This window comes from Acanthaster planci, linkage group LG02 (assembly GCF_054643075.1).
Source record: "Acanthaster planci isolate LZ-2023a linkage group LG02, COTS_SCS, whole genome shotgun sequence".
NCBI classification, from domain to species: domain Eukaryota; kingdom Metazoa; phylum Echinodermata; class Asteroidea; order Valvatida; family Acanthasteridae; genus Acanthaster; species Acanthaster planci.
In genome coordinates this window covers 7474820-7501362 of record NC_141778.1, presented here as the reverse complement: position 1 = coordinate 7501362, position 26543 = coordinate 7474820, and the positions used below count along the sequence as shown (strand labels likewise).

The following is a 26543-nucleotide window of genomic DNA, read 5'->3' as shown; positions in this document are numbered from 1 at the left end:
GCACTTACATTGCCTGTTCTTGTTTACGTGTGCTCCCAAAATGTTGCAAATGCATTGTTTCTAATCCCTACGGGACAGATAAAGTAAATAGAGGATTTTTTTTTTACATTCGAAAAATGGCTTCATAGCATTTTATTGCGCAAATCACGTAAAATCCCCTGTTATTTTGAATAGGACCTGGCGGTCTCAGGCTATGCGTTTATGGGTGCATTTTGCTGCAGATTGATAATTCTGCCGAGCTCATTAGCATGATAAGTACCTGACAATTTCTTTTGAAAATGCTGCAAGAGATGCAAATAAAGGCCATGATAGACTCCCTGGTATAGAGGGGTTCCACCTGAGGGCAGAGTTGATAAATTACGACTGAAAACATAAAAAAACCCAGAAAGTAGAGGGACATCATTTGAAAAAAAATGGCTGCGTGCGAACTCTCACTTTTCCGGGGTGAATTTGTTTTGTGTGAAAAAGAATAAAAGTGATAAAAAACAAGGAAAGAAATAAAAGGACTAATGAAATGATGATAATGTAAATTTTGTTTGACAAAATCCCTGGAAATTCCAGTAATTTATGGTTGCAGGCCAGTAAATAGATCAAAAATTACATACGCGGACCGAGTCACTGTTTGCAGCTGTCAACTTGAAATTATCTGCTATTAGAGCACTGGTTTCGTGGCACGTGGACTGAGTGATTTGTTATGAAGGAGGATGGAATCTAGAAGCAGGACTACCAGCTTGTATTTCTGAAAGCATCGGACCAAACGGGGCCCTCCAAATCGCTCTATTTTGCAATGGACTGTCGACATCACCAAAATGGCAATGGCCCCAGAGGGGTGATTTTCTTTGGAGAGCAATAAATTCAAAAGTCTGGTCCAAGCCACTTTGGCTCAGCAGGCCGGTGTTAATCTCCCGTTTTTTTTGGTTTAAAACGACTGAGAATATTTTTCTATTCCCCCTAGATGGGATGCCAGTCCATCGTAGGTTGCTTCCCAAACTAATGCTGGTACCCATTTATACTCCTGAGTGGAGAGAGGCAAGCAGAGGTAAAGTGGCTTGTCAAGGGACACAACACTACGGTCAGCACCTGGATTCGAACCTCCAACCCAATGATTGGAAGCCACAGACCCTTATCACCGGGCCACATGCCCCCTTTTTTAAATTTTACCCTTTATGGAGCTCGTTCTTGTGGCCGTATAAAACAGCGCCCTCTCTCAATGCATAGCGCATGCACACCCGGCCCGTACACAGAGTACGTACAGTATAAGTACGTGCATGCACATGTACATGTACATACATATCCATGTACTGTACGTTGTACATGTACATATACTGCCGTGCTGTTTTGAAGCGGCCCATTGCGCCTGCGCTCGCGTACCCGGTATATATAGCGTACCGGGGGTACCCGTTCACACCGTGCCATTTAACAACACGTCGTCAAAGCGTAAATATGGCAGCAACAGCTACATGTACGGAAGAAGAAATTGACCCCAGAATCAAGGTACGATTTTAACTCATACTCAGCAACACTTTTCAGGATTTTCACCCAGGAAAATTAATTTACTTGTCCCTAATCTGCCATGTATTCGAGTGCTAGGAGCTGACAAGCCTAAATTCGTTTGAAATCTGTTTGAAAAAATAAAATCGTTCCCATTTAAAATTCCAGCGAGAATTATTTATGCCAAGGAGTGAGGTTTCCATGCGCATGCCGTTAGTGGATCGATATAAGGGGTCGATACAACCATGGAGGTAGAATCACAAGGAGTTGGAACGAAAACTCGAGTCGATTACGGTCAATTAGCGAGCCTGGCTCGCGTGTACAAACCCAATGCAACCACCCGCGGAGCGCGGACAGATTTACGACCGAGATAAGGGCTTCTGTGCACGACGTCCAGTACCGCCGATCTGGCCAGCTGCACACGACCCATTCATTACTTGAGTAAAGCGTGAAGCTACGAACAAACAAAAATCGCATGCGCAGTAGTTTTCAGCCGGGATCTTCCATGCGCCATTGTTTCCATTCGATAGAGCAAAAAATTCCGATTCCAGTGATATCTTGAACGCCGAATTCGCTCGTTTTTTTCCGAGGTATGCGTTTTATGTTTTGTTGTACGAAATATGAAATATTAGCGATCATTTTTAGGACTTTTTGATGTGATCCGGTGATGTCCTGCCAATAAAAATGTTTTCTTCAGAGAGAGGGACTGTTCACGTGGCCGTGGATGTAGGGTTGATAGTGTTACGATTTATTACACAAACGCAGTGGAGATTTTAAAAATCCCGGTTTTGGGGATTTGCCAAATATTTACGCTTGCTTTTCATTTCAAAAGACACTAAGTACATTACCAGCAATAATTTCTCAGCCCCTTTTGTGTTGATTTGTTGAATTTTAGCAAAGTTTTAAGAAGGGTTTTCATGTTTTATTTGTCATGTTTGTTGTCTTGGCATATTTTTGCCAAGATTAGGCCTATTTTATTATTTTGAATTTACATTTTCAGTTAAAACATTTTAAATAGGGAAATACCTTTTTCTCCATATTAGACAACATATATTCTAAATCAAGCAATCAAGTTTTAGCTAATGTATTGTAACCTTTTTCAGATGGAGATCTTTAATCCTTCATGTAAGCCTGCCAAATAAATTTTAAGTAGGCCCCCAGGCCTAACATGCTAACATGCCCAAGAACAAAACTTGTCAATTTTTATTAATAAGGGCCTAGGGCATGTAGGGCCTAAGGTCATTACTTTGATTTCTGTTTCTTTGTAAGGAAATCGTATTTTAGGCCCTATAATACATGTATGATCTTAAAAGACACAGTTGTGTGTTAGAATTAATTTACTTGTCGATGTATCTGGCATTTCTGCTTGTTTCATTTATCATGTACTTTATATAATTATTAATAGGCAAATGAAAAATAAATATTCAATTTCAATTTCTCATTGTCCCGCATGCAAGACCCAGAAAAACGTGGGCCAGTATTCAATACGTAGGAGGTTATTGGGGTTTCATTAAAAATATTACACATTGTTTATGTTAAATGTACATGTGTAATTATTTCTTTGCATTTTTTGTTACTGTTATGTAGGTCTGCATGTTCTACCTCCGTGATTTGATGTACAGCAGATTGTAATGGATGTCAATCCTCATTCCCAGTGCCTACAGGCCATGTGCAGATTATGTGGAGAGTGCCGGGCTGTTGCAAAGGGTCGACGACCAATTCCTAAGGAAAAATTTGCAAGGCAAATTGAAGTGGCATTCGGCATTTTAGTCGGTGATGATACCCCCACTTTGCATCCGGCATTTATTTGCAAGGTTTGTGAGGTCAAGCTGAGGCAGTGGTGGGCCAAGTTCAGCAAGAAGAATATGAAGTCAGCTGAGTGCCGTATTCCTCTGGCATCATTTGGTCAAGCTGAATGTGAACTGTGTAGAAAACCTTCATGTACGTCACCAATATCAGAGCAACTTGCTGACTACCAAACGGAGGCATTCAAACACGGTTTGTTACCTTGGTTCACAGCTGATTCTTTGAAGATCATGAAGATGAGTTCGAGTGGTCACCCTGTTGTGTTTGTGTCGATTTCCTGGGATAAATCATGGCAGCTCACGATTGCAGATGTCATCACTGAGATTGATCGGTACGAGTTGGAAATTCCTGCGCAGATAAGCTCAAGTGATTGTGGCCGGTTATGTCGTTTCATTGCGAGGAGGTATGTTTGTCCAGGAAATGATGACTTCGAAGAATTGATTCACCTGAAGGAGGGGCCGGAGGGCCAGATACCAGTGTCTATCACACCTCAAGACAAAGTAAGTGGAGGTACGATCCGGCATAAAAGCTGTCACCTACTTGTCGAAGTAGATTCCAGATGCGAGGTCTGCCGAATCCACAGAAGTGATTTGTTCGGAATGTTGCATCGATTGAAAAATAAACAGGGAAATTCTGTTGGCGCCTCGTCATCTGCTCCTCACAGGAGCATGACTCTTAGCCAATTAAAACAAAAGGCTGAAAGCCTACAGGCAGAAAGAAGAAATTTAAAACGTAAGAATGCTGCTCTTCAGGAAAGAATCTTGACACTGATGGAGGAGGCAGTTCCCTTAGATACCCGTCAAGAAGATGTCATCAAGGCACCACTGCAGAAATATGATGGAGAGATGATGGCAGCATTTCCAAAGGGCTCCCCTTCCATGCTGATGTGGGAGCAACAGAGAGAGTCTGCCCTGAAGGGCAAGCAGATGCGATGGCACCCTGCTATAATTAGGCTGTGCATTGCCCTTCAGAGCAAATCTGCTTCCGCATACAATCTGATGCGAGAGTCAGGCTTCATGAGGCTTCCCCATCCATCCACTCTCCATCCCTACAGCCATTTTGTAGATGCTTCCTCTGGTTTTAGTGCTGGGCTGCTTGAGAGGATCTACAAAGATAATCACTTTGCTACATGCAGTGAAGAGGAGAAGAATGTCAGTTTGCTATTCGACGAAATGAAGGTTAAATCCGATTTGGTATATTCTGTTAGGTCAGGGCGGATCGTCGGTTTCACTGACATTTCAGAAATTAGTAATGAGGTGTCCAACTTCGAACGACGCTGCAAGGGAAGTACAGAGCCAGAGTTGGCAAGTCATGTACTGGTGCTGATGGTCAGGGGTTTATGCAGTTCTCTTCATGTCCCTGTGGCATACTATCCCACCAAAGGTGTATCAAGCAGCCAGCTTTACCCTTGCATATCCGAGGCTATTCTCTACCTGGAGTTAGCCGGATTAAAAGTAAGGTCACTGGTTTGTGATGGAGCGTCTCCAAATCGGAAGTTCTTCAGGCTTCATGGGGATGGTACACCAACTAGCCCGGTTTACAGCACGTCAAACCCCGCAGATCCATCCAGGCAGTTGTACTTCATTTGCGACGTGCCCCACTTAATGAAAACAACGCGGAATAATCTGGAGAACTCCGGCTATCACAACAAGACTAAAAACCTCATGGTAAGCTTGCGTGTGTATTTGGTTGTCTTTAATTATGCCTCACTTGTTTTTAAAGTTTTTCCTTTAACCTGTTTCAACTGTGCCAACAGGTGCGTAAAAGGTAACAGAAAAGCAAAGCTGTGGGAACCTTAATTTTCATCAGAATGTCTTGATGTCAATGTACAAATGTGGGGAAGCGTTCCATATACAAAGTGCACTTGACACCCTGTGTACAAACCCTATGGGACTGGTTTTCATTTAAAATGTTTGTAGACTCTCACTGCTAACATAGACTTTTCTGACCAGTAATTAATTTCTGCGGCCTGACTAATTACTAGAGGAAAGTGAGTGCACTTTGTACGTGCAACTGTTTCCCAAAAGTGATAAGGCCTTGATCACTTTAATTTTTGCATAATTTCATGCAGCAAAAATAAAAAAAAGTTAAGCTGGGCAAAATTTGAATTCCACTTTATTTTAAACTGACAATTTCCCACACAGTTTGGAATTATTTTATTTATATGCAGTATGACAAGCAGAGCATCAGCTGGTTGCAGCTTCTCCAGCTCTACGAGTGGGATATTGGACTGGAAAGGAGCTCCCCTGGTCTGCGACGTCTGCACAAGATCCAAAGTGACCATCTTCACCTCACACCGTCGTTGAGGATGAGAGTGTACTTGGCTACTCAGGTTAGTACATGTGCAGATGGGGGGGGGTGGGGTGTTCATTGTTTCCAACACAGATGGAAACCCACCAGCTGTGGTCAATATTGAGAAAAAGTGCGGGTGGGCAATCAGTCATCTTGTGAAATAAGAGGCAAGCTATATTTATATTTGTATAGTAAACATGCCAAAAGCAGTTGTAATTTTGTGTAATTGTGAAGTATTCTGCTTTTAGTTTTGTATTAGGAGTTTCTTTCAGTATACGAGAATTTTCCATTTGTGTTTCTTTTTGGTACATGTACACCCATGGTGTAATACTTGTAATAATACTATTATTTCATTCAATTCGGTTACTTATTGAGCTACCTTTTCCTCCTTTTGTAAACATTAGATGTTGAGCTCAACTGTGGCCAATGCACTGGAGTCTATGGGTCGGCCAGGTACATCATCCACTGTGAAGTTCCTGAGGATGATGGACCAGTTTTTCGATTGCCTAAATGTCAGCAATCCTCTTCAGGGCATGAGGTCTCGTAAGCCGGCTCTGGAACCCTACACCAGTGTTCAGGACTGGCGCTTTGAGGTAAATTTAATGCTAGATCTAAATGCTAACTTTAATATCACTGTTACTAATTTGCAGTTTTTCATCATTTCCAAGGCCTTATCTTTCCATTTATATGACTTTTGTTTTAGTGGCTCCTTTCTGACTTCTTGGGTTTCTTCAAGGAGTGGGACAACCAGGTTCAAGCCATAGATGGTCTAGATGCCAAGACAAAGCAGACCATGTGCCTCAGCAAAGAAACAGTGGAGGGATTCCACATAACTGGTATGATTTGTGTTCGTTAACAAAGGTACACTGAGCAGGGGCAGTACCCCCTTGACATACCCTCCTCCTGGAAGTGTGTTGTGTTCTTCAAACTGCAAGCATGATTGTACTTCTTTTTTGTTTCAGTGACGACGCTTTGATTTTTCTTCATTTTCGATTATTTTCAGTTTGTATCACAGTTTAGGAGTCCCTTAAGCCCCTCCCTCAAAAAAATGGGCCCTCAAAAAAAGGGGCTGCGGAAGTGCATGTGATTCTGTCACCATTAAAATAGCTGCAACTCTCCCCCCCCCCTCACCAAACTCCTCAGAAGAATCTAGCTTTACACCTGCAAGGGTATATCAAGGTGTTGACATTGAGGTGGAAAAAGTAATCTCAGTTGCCTCATTCACCCCTGATCAGTTAGCTGACAAGTCGTCAATCAGAGCCCAGTTTTCGTACATGTATTTGCGAAAGATGTTAAATTCATCTGTTCATTATTCAAATACATGTAAATCTCGTAACCCACTCCTGGAAAAGGTGGAGTTGGAGAGGTAATTGCATGAGCTTCTATTTTTATGCATGTTTGACTATCACAGCCTTGGTTCCAGAAATATGCACTCATTTGCATATTGCTTAATTTTGTCTGCCCTCAAACACTTAATCCTCCATGACTCATAATTGCACCACACGCCTCATATTTTTTTTGTGGAGCGGGGCATAATTTACAATCTTTGTAGTGCAAATTGTATGTGATGTGTGTTCTCTTGTTTTCCCAAATTTCCCAGTGAATTCATTTGTTGAGCTCGCCAAAGTTCTACTCTCTTCTGGTGTGAAGTACCTCTTAAGTGAAAAACTCAATCAGGACCCCTTAGAGGAGTACTTCAGCAAGCAGCGGTCTGCTGGAGGAAGTTGGGACAACCCCTCAGCCGAACAGTTTTCCCATAGCATGCTCTCGTTGTATGTGGCATCTACTAGTGCCAAAGCATCTAAGAAGGGGAATGTTCGGAAAGGACAGCCACCTGAAGACATTGTCATCGACAACACACCACTCCCCAAAAGAAAGTGACTCTGGAATCAGGCTGCCAATTCATTTTTTGCTTGATAATTATTAGGTTAATGAAACACAACTTAAAGAAAGTTAAAGCAGACATGGGAAATGAAGAAATATCCTTTTTATGTTACACACGTAAACAGGGAATGGCCCAGAAAAAATTGATGTTAACATGTTTCCATTCTTTGAAAATAAACCCAATTAAATCGCTACAATTTTGGGAAGCAACTAATCTTCCCTTGCCATAATAATGAGTAACAAAAATGTTGATTGTGAAGTAGTTTAGACATACTTTACAGTGCGCTTTGATTCAGTAACACTACAGTTGAAAAAAGATATTTTGTACATCTTGGCCACCAGCAATTCATGAAATTCCAACATTAACAATATGCTAGAGGATTTTTTTGCCATTCTGAAGGGATTAGTTGAAGGATTAATATTTTAACAATTGTCAAGATGTTGATTGATTACATTTTCTTGCATCCTGTATAATTTTTTAGTACTGCTTTTGATCAGTACCTGTTCTTGCACAAGTATTTAAGAAGCAAGTTCCTTTCTTAGGGCCTTCTCAGCTTTTTTGGAGGCTTGACCAGCCGCTTTTTTTAAGTTGAGATAAACCTTCAAGAATGCTTTTATTCTGATTTTTATGTATAAATTTACAACAATGTCTAACAGGCGCTTTGAGACATCTCCGGAAATCTTTTCTCTTGTTAAATTACACCAGTAGTTATGAACTCTACTTTGGGACATCATTTTTTCTTTCAAACTCCTCTTGATGTTTTTACCAATGAATTCCTCTAAGTTGCCTTTGGAGAGGAATTGACGGGCCTCATTTTCTAAAGTTCTGAAAAATACATAAACATCATCATTAATGTTAAACAGTCCTCCTCGATTTTGGGCCTGTATCCATTTATTAGTGTACTCCAAAAATGTTTGTTCAGTGTCTGTGGTGCAAGAACGCCAGGTGGCAAGGATTGAACAAAAAACAGAACTCGTTTCATTGAGTTGTTTCCTAAATTTTTCAAAAAGAGCAAAGGGTACATAGCCTGCTACATATCTAAGCACTTGTTCCTCCTCTTTAGAAATGTTAGAAATGGAAACTTGGCTGTTTGAAGGAGCTACAGGAAGATCAGTAGCATGTCTGTCTTTTATGAGCAGAGTAATGACAGATAACAGCAGATGTTGGTAAACAATGTGAATGTGGTTGCCATCAGTACAGATAGAGATGGACTCCAGAAAAGATTTCCATTCATGGATGGAGCTCAGTTTAAATTTATGAAAATGTTTCCACACAACATCCATAGCCTCTGGTTGAAGAAATTTGTCATCCCCGGCCGTAGCAACGAACCAGAGAGCAGTGACGAGTGTTACACTGAAGTCTGTGAATGCAGAGGAGTCTTGAACTTGTAGCACTGATGTCACCAGGGTCATTGCCAAAACCGCCAATGGATATGTCCCTGTGAAGATGGGATGATTCTGTATTCTCTCCAAAGCAGCTTTCACATACTCTGCAGCGTTGGTTTTAGCATGCTCCACTGTGAAGCGTTGCGCTGGCCGTTTCACTAGGGTAAAATTCAAACAAGTATTAAGTAAAATTCCTTGGTCCTTACAGTACACACCTGTGCATTTTAATAACTGTTGGACCAGACATGTATCTATAGGAAGTACATGTATAGTGTTATTTGTACATGAAGATGTCCAAGATAGAAAAGAAAGCAAAAAAATGGAGTTATTCAAAAAGACATGTTTGGGCACACAATCATTTTTACCAAATAGAATGACTGTAATTGAGTGGGAAACGTGGGTGATTAATGAATTTATCATCAAGCTTGTTCAAAAATTTAAATTTTTCCAATGTTCACTGCTGGACAGTCATTGTCCATATGCTGTCCACTACATGTACATGTATATTAGACTATAAAATGTAAAAATGAATACTGCCGTCAAATTTTTATAGCCTTGCATGTGCGTGCAGTAGATGCACAGCATTTCGATGTATGTTGTCATTGAACATTAAATACCTGGACTTGAAGCTTTTTTCTTGGATTTCTTTTCTTTTTCTTTGCAGCTTTTCTTGTTGGTTGCCTTCATAGCTGTTTTGGCTTTCTTGTCAGAACCTTGAGCTTCAATCTTAGTACTTGTAGAACTAGAAGAAGCTGACTTGGCTGTGTCGGTAGTGGATACAGCTGGATCGGGAGTAACTACCTCTGCCGAGGCAGATGCTTCCATGGCTATGTCATCTTCTGCAGTTGCCTTGTACCCGTCATCTACAGCATGGAGGTCTAATTCTATCTCCATGTCTGTGATAAAACATGTATAAGGATAAAATGTAAAATTGAAGTGGTCGATCGTGTTATAACATGGAAAAATAGCTAAATTCCTCAATTGAAAAAGGAGTATCTGATCATGATCTGATAGGCCCTGCTTTAATGTTGCTAATGCCTACAGCTTAGTGGGATATAACGCTGAAGTGATGGATGGACATGTGGCTCCGTGCTCTAAACTTTCTAAAGTTCATGTTCACCAATTTTATGACAAATAATTTGGAATCTGAAGGCAGCTTGAACATGATGAATTTTACCTCCATATGGTCTCTTACTTTGGAAGATCATAATAGGCCTAGTTGCAAATTTAAACGTATCACAACAAAACCCTTCTCTTACAAGTATTTAAAAAATAACATACAAATCAATAATGTACAAACTTGAGGAAAACGCGTACCGTTTTCTTTGCAAACATCACAATACCAACTGCCTGAGGGAATAGTATCTGCCGTCAAGCCCACGCATTGGTAGTGAAACCACTCAATTTTGCATCCACTGGCATCGCACGCAACCATATCAGTAGTTGCCGGTAAACCGCACAAACAGAAGCAGAGAATATCATTTTCGTGATCAGATCCAATACTTCCGTCAGAAACGTCTTCTAAGTCAACCTCGCCCTCGGAAAACTCGCTAAAATCTGAACCGTAATAAAAATCGTCGATACCGTATGCCGCCATTTTAAGTGTTGTGGTAACAACTGCGCACGCGCAGATCCCACAATGCAACGCGACCTGGAGTCGGGGCTCGCGACCTCGAGTCGAGGGGATCGCGTAATTGAATTAACGCGGCCGACCGCCATTGTTTATATTGGCCAATTACCCGCTGTTTTTACGACCGCGGCATTAGTCCTTAAACGTTTGATCCTGCTTTCGTTCCAACTCCTTGTGATTCTACCTCCATGATACAACTACGCAATGTGCATTGTTGTCATGTTTGCGGCATGATGCGGCATTTGAATTTCGCCAAATGTAGAACCCGCCTATAAAATGCATTATGTGCCTGTTCAGAAAAATGGAAAAGTGAAAAGGGTTTATTTTTAGCTAACCTAATGATTTTTGCAAAAATGTTCGTCATGATCGTGATTGTAAAATAAAGATCAGCCGTCGTTCATGTCATTTATTTAATCATGTTTAAAATCACAGATTTTCTTTTGACGGTTTGATATAAGCAAAGAATTTCAAAAATAGAAGTGTTGAATTGTTTATCTGTCAAGTCTGCGCTGAACCTTTTGTTTGTAAAAGGAAGGATTGTTGTATTCTTTCTCTACTGCCAGAACTGTGGGGTTCAACGTCCGCCCTGCTTACCCCTATTCCAAGTACTGGTAACTTGGTCTCTACAAATTGCCTTTTTTAACATTTGGATATGGTCGGATATGGGAAGTTATTCTGACTAGCTTACCCCAGAACTGTTGGGTCTGTACTTCCGCCCCGCGCCCACGAATGGAGTAGTGGATGATTGGACCCCACCGTTCTGGGGGTATTCTTTCTCCACTTAGGCCTACTTGGTTGTACCTTACGACAAGGTTAGAGAGGGTTGATATTTAAATGACCTGTCATTGAAATACATGCATGACTTGTAACTTACAACGTCAGAAAAAAGGAACGTCTTGATGCAACATTATCCAAGTTTGTCCTTGGTTTGGGGTTGAGGGAAAAGTTTTGTATCTCGCCACCCACGTTAGTGTTACCACATGTATGTACCATTATCAGTACTTTCCTCCAACCATAACAAATTCCACTTAAATCTACATGTACCGTACATGTCTACATGGCAAAAACTGACATGGTCCCAGGAAAGGTACCTTAGGATACAACTTGAGATCAGTGATGGCAAGATATATGAACATGTATATTTATGGGGCTCTTTGGGGTTGATTTGGCATGGTATGAGGTGGTTTAGCCAATGCATGGAGCAAATTAAGGGCAAATTAACCAGGGAGGGATTGTGATAACTATGGAGTATGATGACGCACATAATAACATTAACAGTGACACATGATTTGTTACATATTTTGTATATGCATGCACTGTGTACCTCTTCCACAGTGTTCAAGCAAATGTGTACTGTAGCCTAGTAGGCCTGCACCATGTATGTTGGTCTCCCAGACATGCCAGACTAGGACTCTTAATGCATGGTTATCATTGATGATAGCAGATTTACATGTTGTACATGTACATATACACATACATGTACATGCATGCATGTACATGTACAGTGACATTACTGGTAGTTTCCATGGCTACAAAGTGAAAATGATACCGAAATTTTTGTTAAGTGTGAAACAAAGGCCAAGGCATCCATACACCAGTCTCATTGACCATTCACCCAGATCTTTATGCCATGGGAACAAACCTTCAAAATGCAGAAGATACACTCTACCGGTAGTTTACAATTCCAACACAGACTTTTGAAATCAGGTTCATTAGGTACAAATTTGTGCAAACATCAGATAAAAGTCACATGTGTCACTTCACAGTTGAAGAAGCAGGATTCTCAAGCGGATCTTAGCAAACTCTTGTAGTCGCAGTCTGACAACGTGTACTGGTAGATCTATGGAAGTGAATTAACAACGTGTACCAGTACTTCATTTAAAATTTCTTTTACTTAGCAGTACATGTACATGTGTGTACATGTATGTACAGACCCTAAAGCTACTGGTAGACAGCTTTCTTGTGGCTTACATGTACATCGGTGCATGAAGTAGGCAAGAGAGTGTTGGACAAAATGTAAGTGTGCTAGCACAACAGATTTCATTCTACCATAAATCTGAAAGTCAGCTTTTGACCAGTCATGTACCAGAGTTGTAAAAACTTCAAGGGGATTTTTGGGGGGAATTTTACCTTCACATTTCCGTCAGACACTTTGCCTGACCATATGTGCTATTTGTCTGACAATTACCAAAAAAGGTTGTGAAATGGCCACTGCCCGTCCGTAGTTTCACATTCTGTTTATTATGTGCCGGTATGTGAAAGTCCTTCATTTTAGTCATGTTGTAAGCATCTGTGCACTTCAACTCCCAAACATTTCATCAGTGACTGACATTTTCACAGCTGCTCTGTCAAACAAATTCCCAAGCAGTTCAAGTACAGTACAAGACTAAATTTAGATAAGAAAATGCCCGTTTCCTGTGTGACATAAGTCACCTGGCACTGTTTGGCATCGTACGATTTTCCAGGACTAGTGCCCTGACAAAGGGCTTACAGGTTTGTCCCATTGTTCAGCGATACCGAAAGCCCAGGAAAAAAATGGTAGCGTGACCGTGCAACTTGCAGTGTTGACAGTGAAATCAGTGAACCTTGAAAAAATCCCCAACCCCCCCCTCCTCCTCTTCACACAAAGGAACCCTTCTAGAATGTGTGTTGCTGTGCTGGGACAGGTAAATACAAAATATGTACTATACTGGATTGTCAGCTATGTGGAATAAGCTAGTCACAGTCAACAAACTTGAATCCATGTATACACGTTCCCACATCCCTGATGCTTAGCAGTTAACTGTATTGAAATCACATCTCTGCACTGCAACAAAAAGAAAGATTGGCAGGCAAATTAGTAAACTTTAAAGGGTTAGAGTAAAGGATGAGATCTTTAAGTGTCTGTGGAAATACTCAACTAGAAACCTTCACGTTGTTGTGTAGTAACATACAACGGTATGTACCTGTAGAGGAAACGGTATAAGATACGTGTATTAATTTATGTCCATGTTACAAATAAGCTACTGGTGGAAGGTCACAGTATTCCTCATTTACATCAGAACTACACTCAGGGATGCCCATGCCATGGAAGATTTTCATTTGAAATTCTGATATGAGAGGATACTGCAAGAATGGCTTACAGGTGTTAATCATGTCTGAAATGTTGATCCTAGCCGTGACTTGAAAAATTTCCTCACCTGGGAGTAAGGGAAACTTTGAACTACTGTAGGTTGGATCAAAACTCTTGATCCAACTTGGCTCTTGAAGCATTTTAAAACTTTTCTTCTGGGAATGCGTATCCCATGGTGTCCTTTTTTTTAAAGGAAAGTTGAACTGAAAAAAATTCCAGGTACTGATATGTTCTGTCCAAGTTACAGTCGTAGTAGCCACTGTTAGTTTATGAGTCATGCCTTGGACAATGCTTGACAGCCCCAGGGAGTTTCATTTTTGTGAATGGAAGACCCCCACAGCTTCTTATGGCCCACTTTGCTACAAAGGATGACCTTCCATTGTTGAATTGAGGATGCAGCATGTGCAAGGGGGTTGGGGGAATTCCTCTGTGGAGTGGAAACTCTCTTGTAAGAAATGAACTAAATAATGAGGACCTTCATGGGAAGCTTCAATCATTTAGTGTAGCCTCAATGGGACAGTTTATGCCCATAGGGTGAAATATGACAGGTTAGGACATTTTGTATGGTAGAATTGACCTATCAATTTTGGTATGATCGCATCAACATGGCTAGTGAAATGTCCAATTACAGCACTGAATGAATACGGGCTCATGTAAATCACACGCAAAATCTAAGATGAACAATACTCAACATACCGGTAGAGAATTTTATGCATGTAGGTTGTCTAAAAGGCATGGCTAACTTGCAAATGACGATAGGTTAATTAACCTGAGTTAGTTTCAGTTAAAGAATACTCAACATTTGTGAATTTGCTAGGGTGGCATCCAATGCGTTAATGTTACCAATGTCAGTGACCATCACATCGTGGAAGGACCAGGTTTATGTATAGACCATGCAGAATGTTTGATCTTTTGTGTTGAGCCTAACCCTCTCAATCTCAGGAAATATCCTCTTACCGGTAAATCTAGCAGGGGGCCATGAAAGATTTTGTACTAGTAGGATTCGAGCAAGCAGAGCCTAGTCATTGTTACAGAACATGACACAAACGGCTTCCGATGCAATTTCAAGAAGTTTTCAAAGAATTGCTCCTGGGGTGTGTAGTGAAATCAAATTGCAGTACATGTATGTACTTTTTAGTTCCCCCTTAATGTTCTTGCTTTCTTTACTGTATGTCATGTTTATCCCAGACCTGCAATCTTTTGTATGGTTAGGGTTCAATAGCTTTTAGAGGCCAATCGTGAATACCCATACCAAGTACATGTACATTTGTGGCCTTGACCTACAGCAGTAAGAAGTCTGAAAAGGCTTTAACTGAAAAGCCCATGGGATCAGCTGCTCTTGCCTTAATCTCTAGCCATGGTCATTCAAGGTCTAAAAATACCCAAAGGGATATTTTGGGAAGACACAGTGAAAGTTAGGAGCACTGGAAAAAGATTGCAGTGTTTTATTGCCATTAAATTCTCATGGTCACCCAGTGTCTCGATCTATAGTAATTTCAAGATTTTGAAATCCATTGCACATTTGTTGTGTGTACCAGTTAGGTGTGAATATGATACATGTACATGTAGGCTTACCGTACGTCTTCAACAAAGTTAGTAAGGTTGGTTTTTCTTTCTGATGCAAGGTTGTTCACCAATTGTACATGTATGTTATCAGATGTGTATGGTTGTACAGTCGTGTACATACATTGTACATTGTATGTACATGTAGCGGTACATGATGTACAGTTTGTGGATGAACGTACATGTACATGTACCAATGTGATTCATGTAAGTCAGTGTCAGGAATTACTTTGTTCATACCAAGGAGTTGTGGGAAAATTGAACTAGGTTGCTAGGAGTAGAAACCGTTGTATTCAATTTCACTTCATTTGCAAATGAAAAATTCCATCTTTTTGGTGGAAAGAATGGGGCTTTTGAAGTTTTGTACGAGTGGAAAATTTTACGGGGAAAATTGACTGTTTTCCTAGTTTAGAACTGTCAAGCTTGTTTGTATATTGTATTTGCTGTTTTAATATTTTGGGCCTCATTGTCAACACATGCATAAATTTGCAAACTCAGCTGTAAGCAAGTTGCATACACACACATTTGGTATTAGTTGCAGCATTGACCTGGCAGAGATTTTTCCCTGGTGATTTAGCCCTGGGCAACCACGTGGATGTTCCTGTTCTAGGCTGTGGCAGGCACTAACTGTCCCGTAACTCCACATCACTTGTGGGTTACTCAGCCAAGGATTCTCAGTACATGTGTTCCTGTTCATGGCACTCCACTTGAAGAACTGAACCCAGTCAAGGATTCTCAGGTGACCTTTGAGGTCGTGTTATCCTGGAACACAACTTCTCAGAAGTTCAGGTGGGGTTCAATTGTAATGGTTTCACAGGGGTGTGTACCGGTACATTTAGCCCTAAGAAACAACCTCTTGCTGTGAATTTGAATACCAGTACCTTGAAATTGACTGCTTACGGCTGTTACTGAGAGGCATTTCCCTGGAAAGAGATTGGTGAATTAACATCTGAAGTTCTGAGACTTCAACTGGAGGTTTTACATGTAGTTCCTCAGTGGCAAATTGGAAAAATGGACTCCAATAATGAAATATACAGGTGCATACATGTACGTGTACAGTAAAAATGTTTTTGACTTGCTTTTTATATTTTGCTAGGTACGTGTACATGTACATTGTACTAGTACTTTCTGTTTAAAAAATATCCTTTTACCGTACACCTGGTCTTAATCAAATTTTAGCCATATAGAACCTTCATTTAAGAAATCATTTCCCTGCTTCCATACATGCACACATGTATACTGTACGTCCAGTAGTACCATCTTCTTTTGCAACATGTACATGTACCGGTATGAGGCCTGCTGGATACATGTACTTGTAGGTCTTTTCCACCATCTGACCGTAGATACATGTACACTGTATAACTTAGTACATGTACATGTACATACATGTATGTAGGTCTGTCTAACCATATGAAGTCAAGTTTGACAAACTCATCAACCACCCATCCCCTGTATTTTTATAAAGCAAATTTGAATATATGCAGTACATAGACAACGAGAATAGAAGCTACAGGTTCTGGCCATAGGCCACTGTACACATGCACCAAGCTCACTTCTACTAGGGGTTCTGAGGCACCCCCTCTGCTGTGGCACATACTGTACATGTAAGCTTGGGATAAACTATCATCCTGGGAGGAAGAAAGTGATAACTACTGTACAATGTACCAGCCTGATGAGCCAAATTGGCTTGGAACAGATTTTGCATGTCAATTTTGTCAGGGTCTCAGGGCAAAACTAACCTGTTTTGCTGTTGGTTAAAAGTATTGAACATCCTCGCGCCAACAAGAACAAAGCATGTTACTGAATTAATACACGTTAGCTTGGGTTGACTAGCCCATTGCCTGTTGTGGAAGACAGTCATAATTCCCCTGCTACACATTTGTATCTGTTTAGTGCTCACAGTCACAACTTCAGAGAGTGTACATGTACATGTAGGCCTATGTACATGTACAGTACTTCAAAAGCTGTCCACACTCGCAAGCATAGGGTTGGGCATTCAAATCCAGCTCTTGGTTACATGTGCTCATGGAGGAAGGAAAGCACTTCCCCATGATGTGGTGTAGTGGGCTAGTCACTTTACTGGCACTTAAATATACATGTACCGGGGGTATATACATGTATGTACACATGTACATGTACCTCTTTCCATGGCAGAGTGTAATGGGTACCTGTGAGGATGGAGATATTTTTGTTGTTTTAATTAGACATTTGAGCCAGTATTGGAGCTTAATGCCGTACATTGGACTCCCCATGGAGCTGAGATGGTTTTAGGAATGTTTGTACTGTTATGAGCAGGAATACATGTAGGAAAATGTCCCTTGTATCCTTTCATTTTTTAATAAGAAAGACAGTGAAAGGGGATTCCTTCCATCTCCATTCAGTTCTCAGTTTGTGGGAAATCTTGGATTCTGTATGGAATATTGTTTAAACTTTAAGCATGCAACCATGGAGGAATGCATTTTTTATTTTTCCATTGTGTAATACTAACAGTTGTGGTACATTTAAGTTGTTGTTGATATGAGTCAGTACCATCTTGTGTCCTTTATGCATTATTGTATCCATCGAAAAACTTTTCAGTACGAACACGTAGTGGATCAAAATTCAGGACAGTGGTAAAGAACCCTTGCTTGGACAGTAATAACTAAAGATGTGTGAGGGACATGTACATGTACAGTGTAGCGGTACTGTACTCATTTAAAACATGCCTTTAATAGGCCACAGTGCCTCAGTACATTTAGCTTTTTCCTCGGCACGTATTCAGTACATGTACAGTACATGTATGTACTTGTACAGTGTCCATTATGTGTAAGCACTTGAACAGGAAATGCTGCCAAGCCTGGAGGGCCTGTACTTCTTAGAAATGGGTCTCAAGTCAGGAAACATAGGGAGCTGAGGTAGGAAATGGAAACATGATCAGAGGAAAGTGGTGTGTGGAGCCTTGCTCTTAATTATCCTCAGGGGAGGGTTGTAAACTGTTACATATGAGCAGTAACAGTAGGATATTCTCTGATCCTATCCTGCCTGGAGGAAGATTGTGTTCATTCCTCTATGATCCCAAGGCAGGTCATAGAGAAAGTGGGTCTGCAGACATGTATTTTCCACGTGTCTCATACTACATCTGAGCAAGGAAGGTACCAGGTGTATGTACATTGTATGTACATGTACATGTAAAAGAATTGCCACTGGTAAGGATACAAACCATAATAATCCAATGTTGCAACGCCCATAAACACTTACAGCAACATGTAAAAGAATTGCCACTGGTAAGGATACAAACCATCATAATCCATTGCTGCAACACCCATAAACACTTACAGCAACATGTATGCCACTGGTAAGGATACAAATCATCTTAATCCAATGTTGCAACACCCATAAACACTTACAGCAACATGTAAAAGAACTGCCACTGGTATGGATACAACCCATCGTAATCCAATGTTGCAACACCCATAAACACTTACATGTAAAAGAACTGCCACTGGTAAGGATACAAACCATCTTAATCCATTGTTGCAACACCCATAAACACTTACAGCAACATGTAAAAGAACTGCCACTGGTAAGGATACAAACCATCATAATCCATTGCTGCAACACCCATAAACACTTACAGCAACATGTAAAAGAACTGCCACTGGTATGGATACAACCCATCGTAATCCAATGTTGCAACACCCATAAACACTTACAGCAACATGTATGCCACTGGTAAGGATACAACCCATCGTAATCCAATGTTGCAACACCCATAAACACGTACAGCAACATGACATACCGGTAATACTCTATTACAATGGCCTTAAATTGTTATTTCATTGTAATAACGTTGCTCTTTTTGTTTAAATTTTTGTTTCAGTTGGAGTTGGAGAGATTGAACACTGCCACCGATGAAATCAATTCCATTGAACTGCAGCTCGATGTAAGTTGCATATTGAACCCCTTGTGTGGTGTGCTGTAACTTCCTTAGATATTATGAACTTGCTATGCTTTGTAGCATGGTACCGGTAGGTGTCCCACTGAGCACGTAGCAAAGTATTGTTGTGAAATTAAACGTGTATTGGTTATTGACCATTAGTTAATGATTATTAGTCATCTCTAATATTACCTGATTGTGCATGCTGTGATGGGGAGTGCGTTTATGCTACCTTTGCGCCATCAAGACCTGCATGGACAGTGCATTATACATGTACATCACTACTACCTGTGCGCGAGCCAGAATCTCATGTACACAGTGCGAACATGCTTGGTCGCACTAACGCCCTCATGTGATCGAGCGCGTAAAGTTGTTTTTGCCATGCTACATGCTGTATTTGTTCTTTATGTTTTTCCCTTTAAATGTTATGGTCGAATGTTTTGTTCTTTGTTCTTAGTTAAAAACAACCCAACATGTACAAATGTACATGTATAAATAGTCGCTCTAGATTACAGATACAGAAAGAGAGATTTTTTCTTTAGTTTTTGTTAAATTTACATGAGAAAGAAGAACACTGGGGATTTTTTTTCATTACACATTAACATTATCGTGTGTGTTATTAGTTTGGTGCCTTGCTGAAAATGGGCATTACACGCTTAAATAATATTGAGTTTTCTATTGATACATGTATATTTTGTGAAGATTCTTTCAAAGGCCTTTAATTCAAAAATGACCCTGGCAACGTGTGACTCAGGTTGGATGATTACATGTAGAGACCCCCAGATCAAGCACATTTGTTTCAGGAGGCTACAAGGGGCAGTTGGCCTGTGCTGCTTATCCAAATAAACAAACATTCGATCGATTATCGAATATTCAAATATTATTTTCTGAATTTAAAAATGTAAATGAACAATTCATGAAAAGGAATGGAAAATTTTCTTCTGTCTTAAATGAGAAAAATTGCACTCTGGAGGCTTGTTTCAAGCAGATTTAAATGAAAAGTGACAGCAATCTTATAGTAATTTAAAAAATATATTTATTAAACAATTTGAAAGGAACACAAATTCTCAAATTTTCTTAAATCTTGCTAAATTGTGGCTGGAGGTGCTCCTAGATGTTAGAAGCTATTATTGTGGTTAAAATTGTGTGCATTATTACATTTGATTTTGTATATGGTTTGTTCATCAACAATCTGCCAATGGGTACGACCGAATATTGGATCAAATTTAAGGTTGAATATCGGAATAGTTAATTAGTTGAATTGACTCAGCCCTAAAAGGCGGAACTGTTAATTTTTCTCTCAAAAATGACCAAGGTCAGTCTTTGTGATGTTTGATATGATTTGATAATCACCTATTTTTATGACTTTTGACTTAAATTTGATGCCTTCAGGAGGCACGGGCTTCGTTCCGACAGTCGCTGACTGAGTCCACGCAGAGTCTGAACGCCATCTCCAAGAAGCTGGGTAGCTGCATAGAGAAGGCCCGGCCCTACTATGAAGCCAGACAAAAAGCCAAGGAGGTGAGCTCAGAGAAGTGAAAGAGATCTTCAGTATTGCATTGTTGGGTACACTGGATTTGTCAGACGTACATGTAGTAGCAATAAAACACAAGATTCCCAAAGGTTTAGATTCCATAGTTTGGTTGGGATATACCTCTTCTTTTAGAAGCTGGATGTCAGGCAAGAAATGATGTTTTCTTATCTGTTTGTTGCTTTCTACTCTTCTTTATCCTTATCCTTTCATTTCTTAAATTAATTTTTTTTTAACGTTAATTTGTACTGTGCCGTTGATCATATTTAATGGACACAGCACATCATAAATTTTCAATTATTATATCATTCATTGTACATGTACATGAATGCAAACAAGTTGACATCCTTTTGGTGTTAAAGTGACCTGAACTTTAAAAAAGGAGGGAGTCCTGAACTCTATGCAGAGGGTTTGCCCTTCTCTCCATTCCGTTTCAGCAGTCCACCAAGAATTTGTAGAAAGCTGCTATAACAATGAGATAATTGACTAACCCTGAATCTGTGAACACATCTATAAAGGAACTTTCTTTGTTCTTCCAAAGTCTCCCACTGTGTAGGATGTCATTGGTTTTGCTTTCTTGCATGTAATTTCAAATAGTATCAGGTCTCATATAAAGTAATAGAAGCTGGCTTTGCTGTCCTCCCCCCACAAAACCCTGTAAACCAGTAAGAATTTAAAGGATCTAAGGGAATTCCATTCTAAGGTCCAGGTTTTAAGTATCACTACCAGTTATAGACCCTATTTACATGGAGGCCATTTTTGATCTTATCCTCAAACCTGTTTTATATACATGTATTGCAAACTGTCAATTAGGATGGCACCAGACTGTTTTGTAATTCCATGCGTTCCAAGCCTCCCTGTCAGTAATTTTCGGAATCTTGCGAGGTACAATTCTATGTGTTCTATCGTGAATTAGAAATTATTCATCAGTGTAAACAGGTGCAAATTTGTCATGCAATTTCATGTTATTGCTTCAATTGTACTCTCAGCTTTCCAAAATGAAGAGTTAACCTCACTTTCAAATTCAATAGGGCCAGCTCTGTGAATAAAGTCTATTGTAGATCAGTTCTGTTTGGTTGAAGAGGTGTTGTGGTTTGATTTCTTGAATGTCCAGTGCCAGCAAGAGACACAGAAGGCAGCAGTCAGGTTTGAGCGGGCCAACAGCATGCTGGCAGCCGCCAAGGAGATGGTGGACTTGGCTGAGCAGGGGCTGATCCAGGATGGCCGAAAATTTGATGCCAACTGGCAGGAGATGCTGAACCACGCCACCATGAAGGTAGGGTAAAATCTGTGCGGAGGCAGTTTGACTTCTCTGGCTGGTATGAGTCACCAGTGTCCTTGACAGGGAATGACTGAAAATACTTTCATTTCTCTCTGGATGAGATGGCAGTCCATCATACGTGTCTCCCTGGTTAATGCCAATACCCTTTTGTACTTGGTGGACATGGGCAAATTGGGGTAAAGTGTCTTGCCTAAGGATATGTGGCCAGAGTCTGGAATCAAACCTTTGACCTTCTGATCAGGAGTAACAAATCTTTACCACAAGGCCACACTACTTTTTAAAAGTGGACAGTGCAAGTCAAAGAAATTTGGTCTAAAGGCATAAGATTCAATTCTTTCAACTTTATTATTGAACAGTTTTTTAATGGGACTAGAGATTTGTCAATCTGCATATGCCACTGTCTTTTACAAGCCTGAAGTGAAGACAGAGTATGTTGCTTCAAGAAGGCTTGTTTAAGATACACTGTACAAACATACTGCAGCAAGATGTGCTAGAGTTGATACGTGCTTGGTGTTTGCAACTTCACAGTACCTATCCTTACTTTGATGTAACCAATTCACATCTGCTCATGCTGGGTTTGAGATGGGTTTTAGAGGAAGACTGAAGATAAGTACACGGGGAAGTCAGGAGATCTGCATTGTGCATTGGATTGTGTCTGCATGGCTTGGACTGAAAAAAATTGTTTGTTTGCACAAGAGTAAACTTTGAAAATATGGGCCCGTTTTGTTGTAAGGTTGGAGAAGCGGAACATGAGAAGAGACTGAGTGAGAAGGAACACATGACCACGGCCAGCGAGTTTCACAAAGTAGAGCAGCACCTGAAGCACTTGCAGAAAACATTGAAGCGGACAATCAACAAGTCAAGGTAAAAGACCATTTTCCTGACATAGGCTTCATCCGACTGATGTGGCAATGGCTTAATGTTACACATGAGTCTATGGGAATTGGATGAAGCCACCAAGTTGTGGCTGAATATAACTTGAGTCTATGGGAATTGGATGAAGCCACCAAGTTGCGGCTAGCATAGGTTCATGTACTATTTCTAGCCACACTCAAGTAATTCCTTCATTGGTCAAATCTCATGGCACTGCTTAGTACGGATATTTGTTGAGCCCTACAGAAAGCTTTGCTGGCAAAACAGGCCTACCAGCCAAACGACCCATGTAAGTTACATAAAGCTTGTGGCCAGTTGTCAGCTGATGTTTGTTTAGCGGGTAAATTTTCAAAATCAGCATGCACCTAGCTGATGAATCCTCAAAATGAGAACTTGGTAAGCCGAACTCTCTTTAAGTGTTATTAAATTTCTGCACAGTATTATGACAGAGAAATTTCTTGTTCTTTGTTGGTAGGCCCTACTTCGAGATGAAAAACAAATTCAACCAGCAGTTAGAGGTAAGCGCCAATTGTAATTGAAATTATTTTTTAAATTTTCCATAAAATTCAGCCATGTTTCTGAGGGTTCCGCAGAATAATTTGTGGTTCCAAAACTAAGTGTTGCTTCCAAATAAATTAACTTTCCTAATGTGAAAACAGTCACAGTCACAAATCCCTTTCACTTTCTTGCTATATTTTATACATAGACTGACAGAAACCATCAGATCATACGTGATGCAAAGTACTGTGATTACATACATGTAGCTTAATTTAGTCGACAGGTTGACTGATGGTATGGCCTTGAAGGTTGGAGTAGCGTTCAAATGGTACTTTTTCCATTTTTGTCGCAGGCCAAAAAAAAGAGAGTAGAAGAGCTTCAGGAGAGAGTGACGCAGGCCAAGGAGGCCTACTCCAATGCCCTCCACAATCTTGAGCAGATCAGCGACGAGATCCATGAGCACCGACGCTACCAGGCTGCCAAGCTGGGCGAGCGGGGAATGGGCGTAGGAGCAGAGTCTTCCCCAGCCCCACCCCCTGAGACACCTACTAGCCCGCCTGCGTTTTACCGCCACAGCTACCCCTTCGAACAGATCCCACTGGCCCATTGCCAGGAGACGCCGGGCTCCCCGAAAGGGTTCCTGCCAGAGTCCATCTGCCGCGATGATCTGTACGTGCGTGCCCCTAAGCTGCGCATGCTGCGCCGGCCGCTCAGCCTGCAAGAGTCAGACCTGTCACCGCCGGACCCACATGCTATCCTCGCAGCGTTTGAGTCGGTGGATAAACTGGATGAGATGTCTGACACAGCCAGCTGCTACTCAAATGACTTGTTGGATGACAGTGTCTCAGATGGAGAGAGTGCACTGTCAACGCCAGGACACTCTCGTCAGGCCAGCTTCAGTGGGAAGGACATGTTGGAGGCGTCAGTCATAGCCCAATCGTCGCAAGAAAAAGGTATGAATGAAACAGCTAATCACAATCATCCCCTTCAGGGGAGTGCCAGTAGCGAAGAGGTGTCAGAAGGGTCACAAATCAAGCAATCAACAAAGGAACAGGAAGATCCTGAATCATGTAACCATGCCAAAGAAGCACCAGAAAGGTCAGGAGTCACCCAGACAAGGCAGGAGTGTAGTTCAGAGGTCAGCTGCCAGACAGCAGATGGAGAAATTGACGAAGAAAACGGGTCATTGGTCTGAAGAAATTTTCTTGCTCTGTGAACATCCAAAATGGCGAAGTTGTGTATTTCTTTAGTTCTTTCATTTGAAACTTTACTAACTGAGGACATGATGTAGCGTGTGAAATGGACTGAATTGTCTTTGAATAAGCTTCTTTAAGAACAGGTGGGGTTTAGAATTTATTTTTTCAATGCAGTGAAAGAAATGTCACACTCGTGCTTGCATATCACAAAGTTTACTTACACTGGACAGATACTCCTAGTTTGTAAGATGCGCAGTTTCAAACTGTTGGGATACCGCAAACGTTCAAGGAGGCGAGATTGGTGAGGTCGAGTTTGTTCAAGATGGCATAAACTGTCACTGGCGCCCTGTATTGGGTGAGTGTGTGTGTTGAGGTTGTCCGTTGCCCAGCAGATTTGTATGTTGGAATGTCTTCATTGTGAAATCTTTTTGTGAATTAGGCCGCTCATTACTCTTCTTTATAACTGACCTCTTTTTCAGTTTAAAAGAGGAAGCATTCTTGGACAGTCATACTTACACCTTTCCCTCATTTGCTTTTATGTTTTTTAGGGGTGGCTCAAAGGCTTCACATATTTTTGGCATAGTTCTGACATGGGCAAAGAAGTTTGAGTAAATGTGTACATGTTTGTTACATTCCCTGCAGTTGAGAAATTGTCACAAAAAATTGTACCTCTTAGAACTGCCCGATTGTACATACTGATAATCCTACCCTTCACAGTTGACCTCAGTTGTTTTGATACTAATTTATACTTCTGATTCCAAATATATTCACAGTGTTAATTTATACGCATGTTGCGATTTGGTCCTAACATTGTATTAGTTTATTTTTCATAATTTGATGCAAGATTTATAAGTAACCTTGGCAGTGGCCAGAACAGGGTGTTGTGAGCAGATTTCTGAATAGTCCAATCGTTGCCTTGAACTACATGTATTTTCATTTAATAGTTGTAGTTTTGGGGAGGAGAGTACAGTGTCTTGGGTTCGGATTTCAATCCTTTCAGTTTATAGTTTGACCAATGAATGTATTTATCTTTGATTTCTTATGTGTGCTATAACTCTAGGTAAATTAAGTGCATGGGGGTCTTTACATGTAAGATCAATGGACATGTTGTACCTGCAAAAGTGATTTTTTAGGACACAAACATGAGATGAATATTCATGTGAAATGTTGCTTAGATTGTGGGGAGGAGTTCTATGATTTGTTGGACGACTTAGGCATTCTCTACATGTACATGTATTGTAAATTGCTGATATCTTTGCTGTGTTTTGCTGGTTTTTCCTTGAAAATCTCAGCCAACTGTCATGATGTTATTTTCATTGTTGTCAGCATCTATGTGTAGGCCTGTGTTGGTGTTCATTTCACATTTTGCCTGCAGTGTGTTGGGGTTTTTGGTATTTTTTTGGGGGGTGTTTGTCTTTAATCACTTGATGCTGGATGATATGTAAACACACACAACTTTCCTTATTTGCTCCATGCAGGACGTGTACATTCGATTAAGAATTCTTTTTACATTTCCCTGGTTGACGTATTAACGTGTCATGCTTGGGTGGGTCAAAGCACATTTGCAAGGTCGAAGAATTCACAGGTTAAAAAACCCGTCCCCAGGAGCTTTTTGGGGTTAGAAAATCTGACGTTAAGTGGTTAAAGGGAGTCATAATGTTCACAAAATGGCTCCTAAAGATGTAACGTGATTAACCAAGCCATTGATTAATCAAATAATGGTTGCATCCCCAGAAGGAATAAAGAGGTTCTGTCTTTTGCACACTGTTGCACCAGCATCTTGTCCATATCCAGAAAATATATTGATAACTAAATGTACATGTAATTGTACGTCCAGTCCATGTACATACATTGTGCACCTGCATTTTACATTGTAACAGACGGTGCCTGTGTGTACCAACAGGGTATGTATAATGTGTACGTATAGTGTACATTCAGTAAAGAGGGAAAAAATTAATGTATTAAAATTAAAACTATTTTTGAAATCCTGTAGTAATAAATTGTATTGGTTTCTTGTACAGTTCTGTGAATTTATAACTCTATACAGTACGGATAGTAAAGTACATTTTCATTACATGTGAAA

The 26543-nt window shown here is 40.6% G+C and overlaps 3 protein-coding genes across 3 annotated transcripts; 2 read left to right on the top strand and 1 right to left on the bottom strand.

Annotated features, from left to right (window-relative positions):
- The first annotated feature begins 1315 nt into the window (after positions 1 to 1315).
- Positions 1316 to 26543, top strand: LOC110979587 (SH3 domain-binding protein 5-like). Its single transcript, XM_022235535.2, has 7 exons — positions 1316 to 1494; positions 19024 to 19086; positions 20473 to 20601; positions 21726 to 21887; positions 22627 to 22757; positions 23242 to 23284; positions 23617 to 26543. Exons 1-7 carry the CDS (start codon positions 1444 to 1446, stop codon positions 24457 to 24459), a joined length of 1422 nt encoding a protein of 473 aa, XP_022091227.2. The 5' UTR covers positions 1316 to 1443; the 3' UTR covers positions 24460 to 26543.
- On the top strand, positions 1738 to 9487 carry LOC147799831 (uncharacterized). Its single transcript, XM_087132541.1, has 6 exons — positions 1738 to 2081; positions 3079 to 4964; positions 5468 to 5629; positions 5994 to 6182; positions 6293 to 6425; positions 7190 to 9487. Exons 2-6 carry the CDS (start codon positions 3123 to 3125, stop codon positions 7468 to 7470), a joined length of 2607 nt encoding a protein of 868 aa, XP_086988667.1. The 5' UTR covers positions 1738 to 2081; positions 3079 to 3122; the 3' UTR covers positions 7471 to 9487.
- LOC110977844 (uncharacterized) lies at positions 7562 to 10471 on the bottom strand. The gene is made up of 3 exons (XM_022232325.2): positions 10177 to 10471; positions 9477 to 9755; positions 7562 to 9017 (listed from the first exon to the last, which is right to left on the bottom strand). The coding sequence occupies exons 1-3, from the start codon at positions 10454 to 10456 to the stop codon at positions 7993 to 7995; spliced, it is 1584 nt and encodes a 527-aa protein (XP_022088017.2). The 5' UTR covers positions 10457 to 10471; the 3' UTR covers positions 7562 to 7992.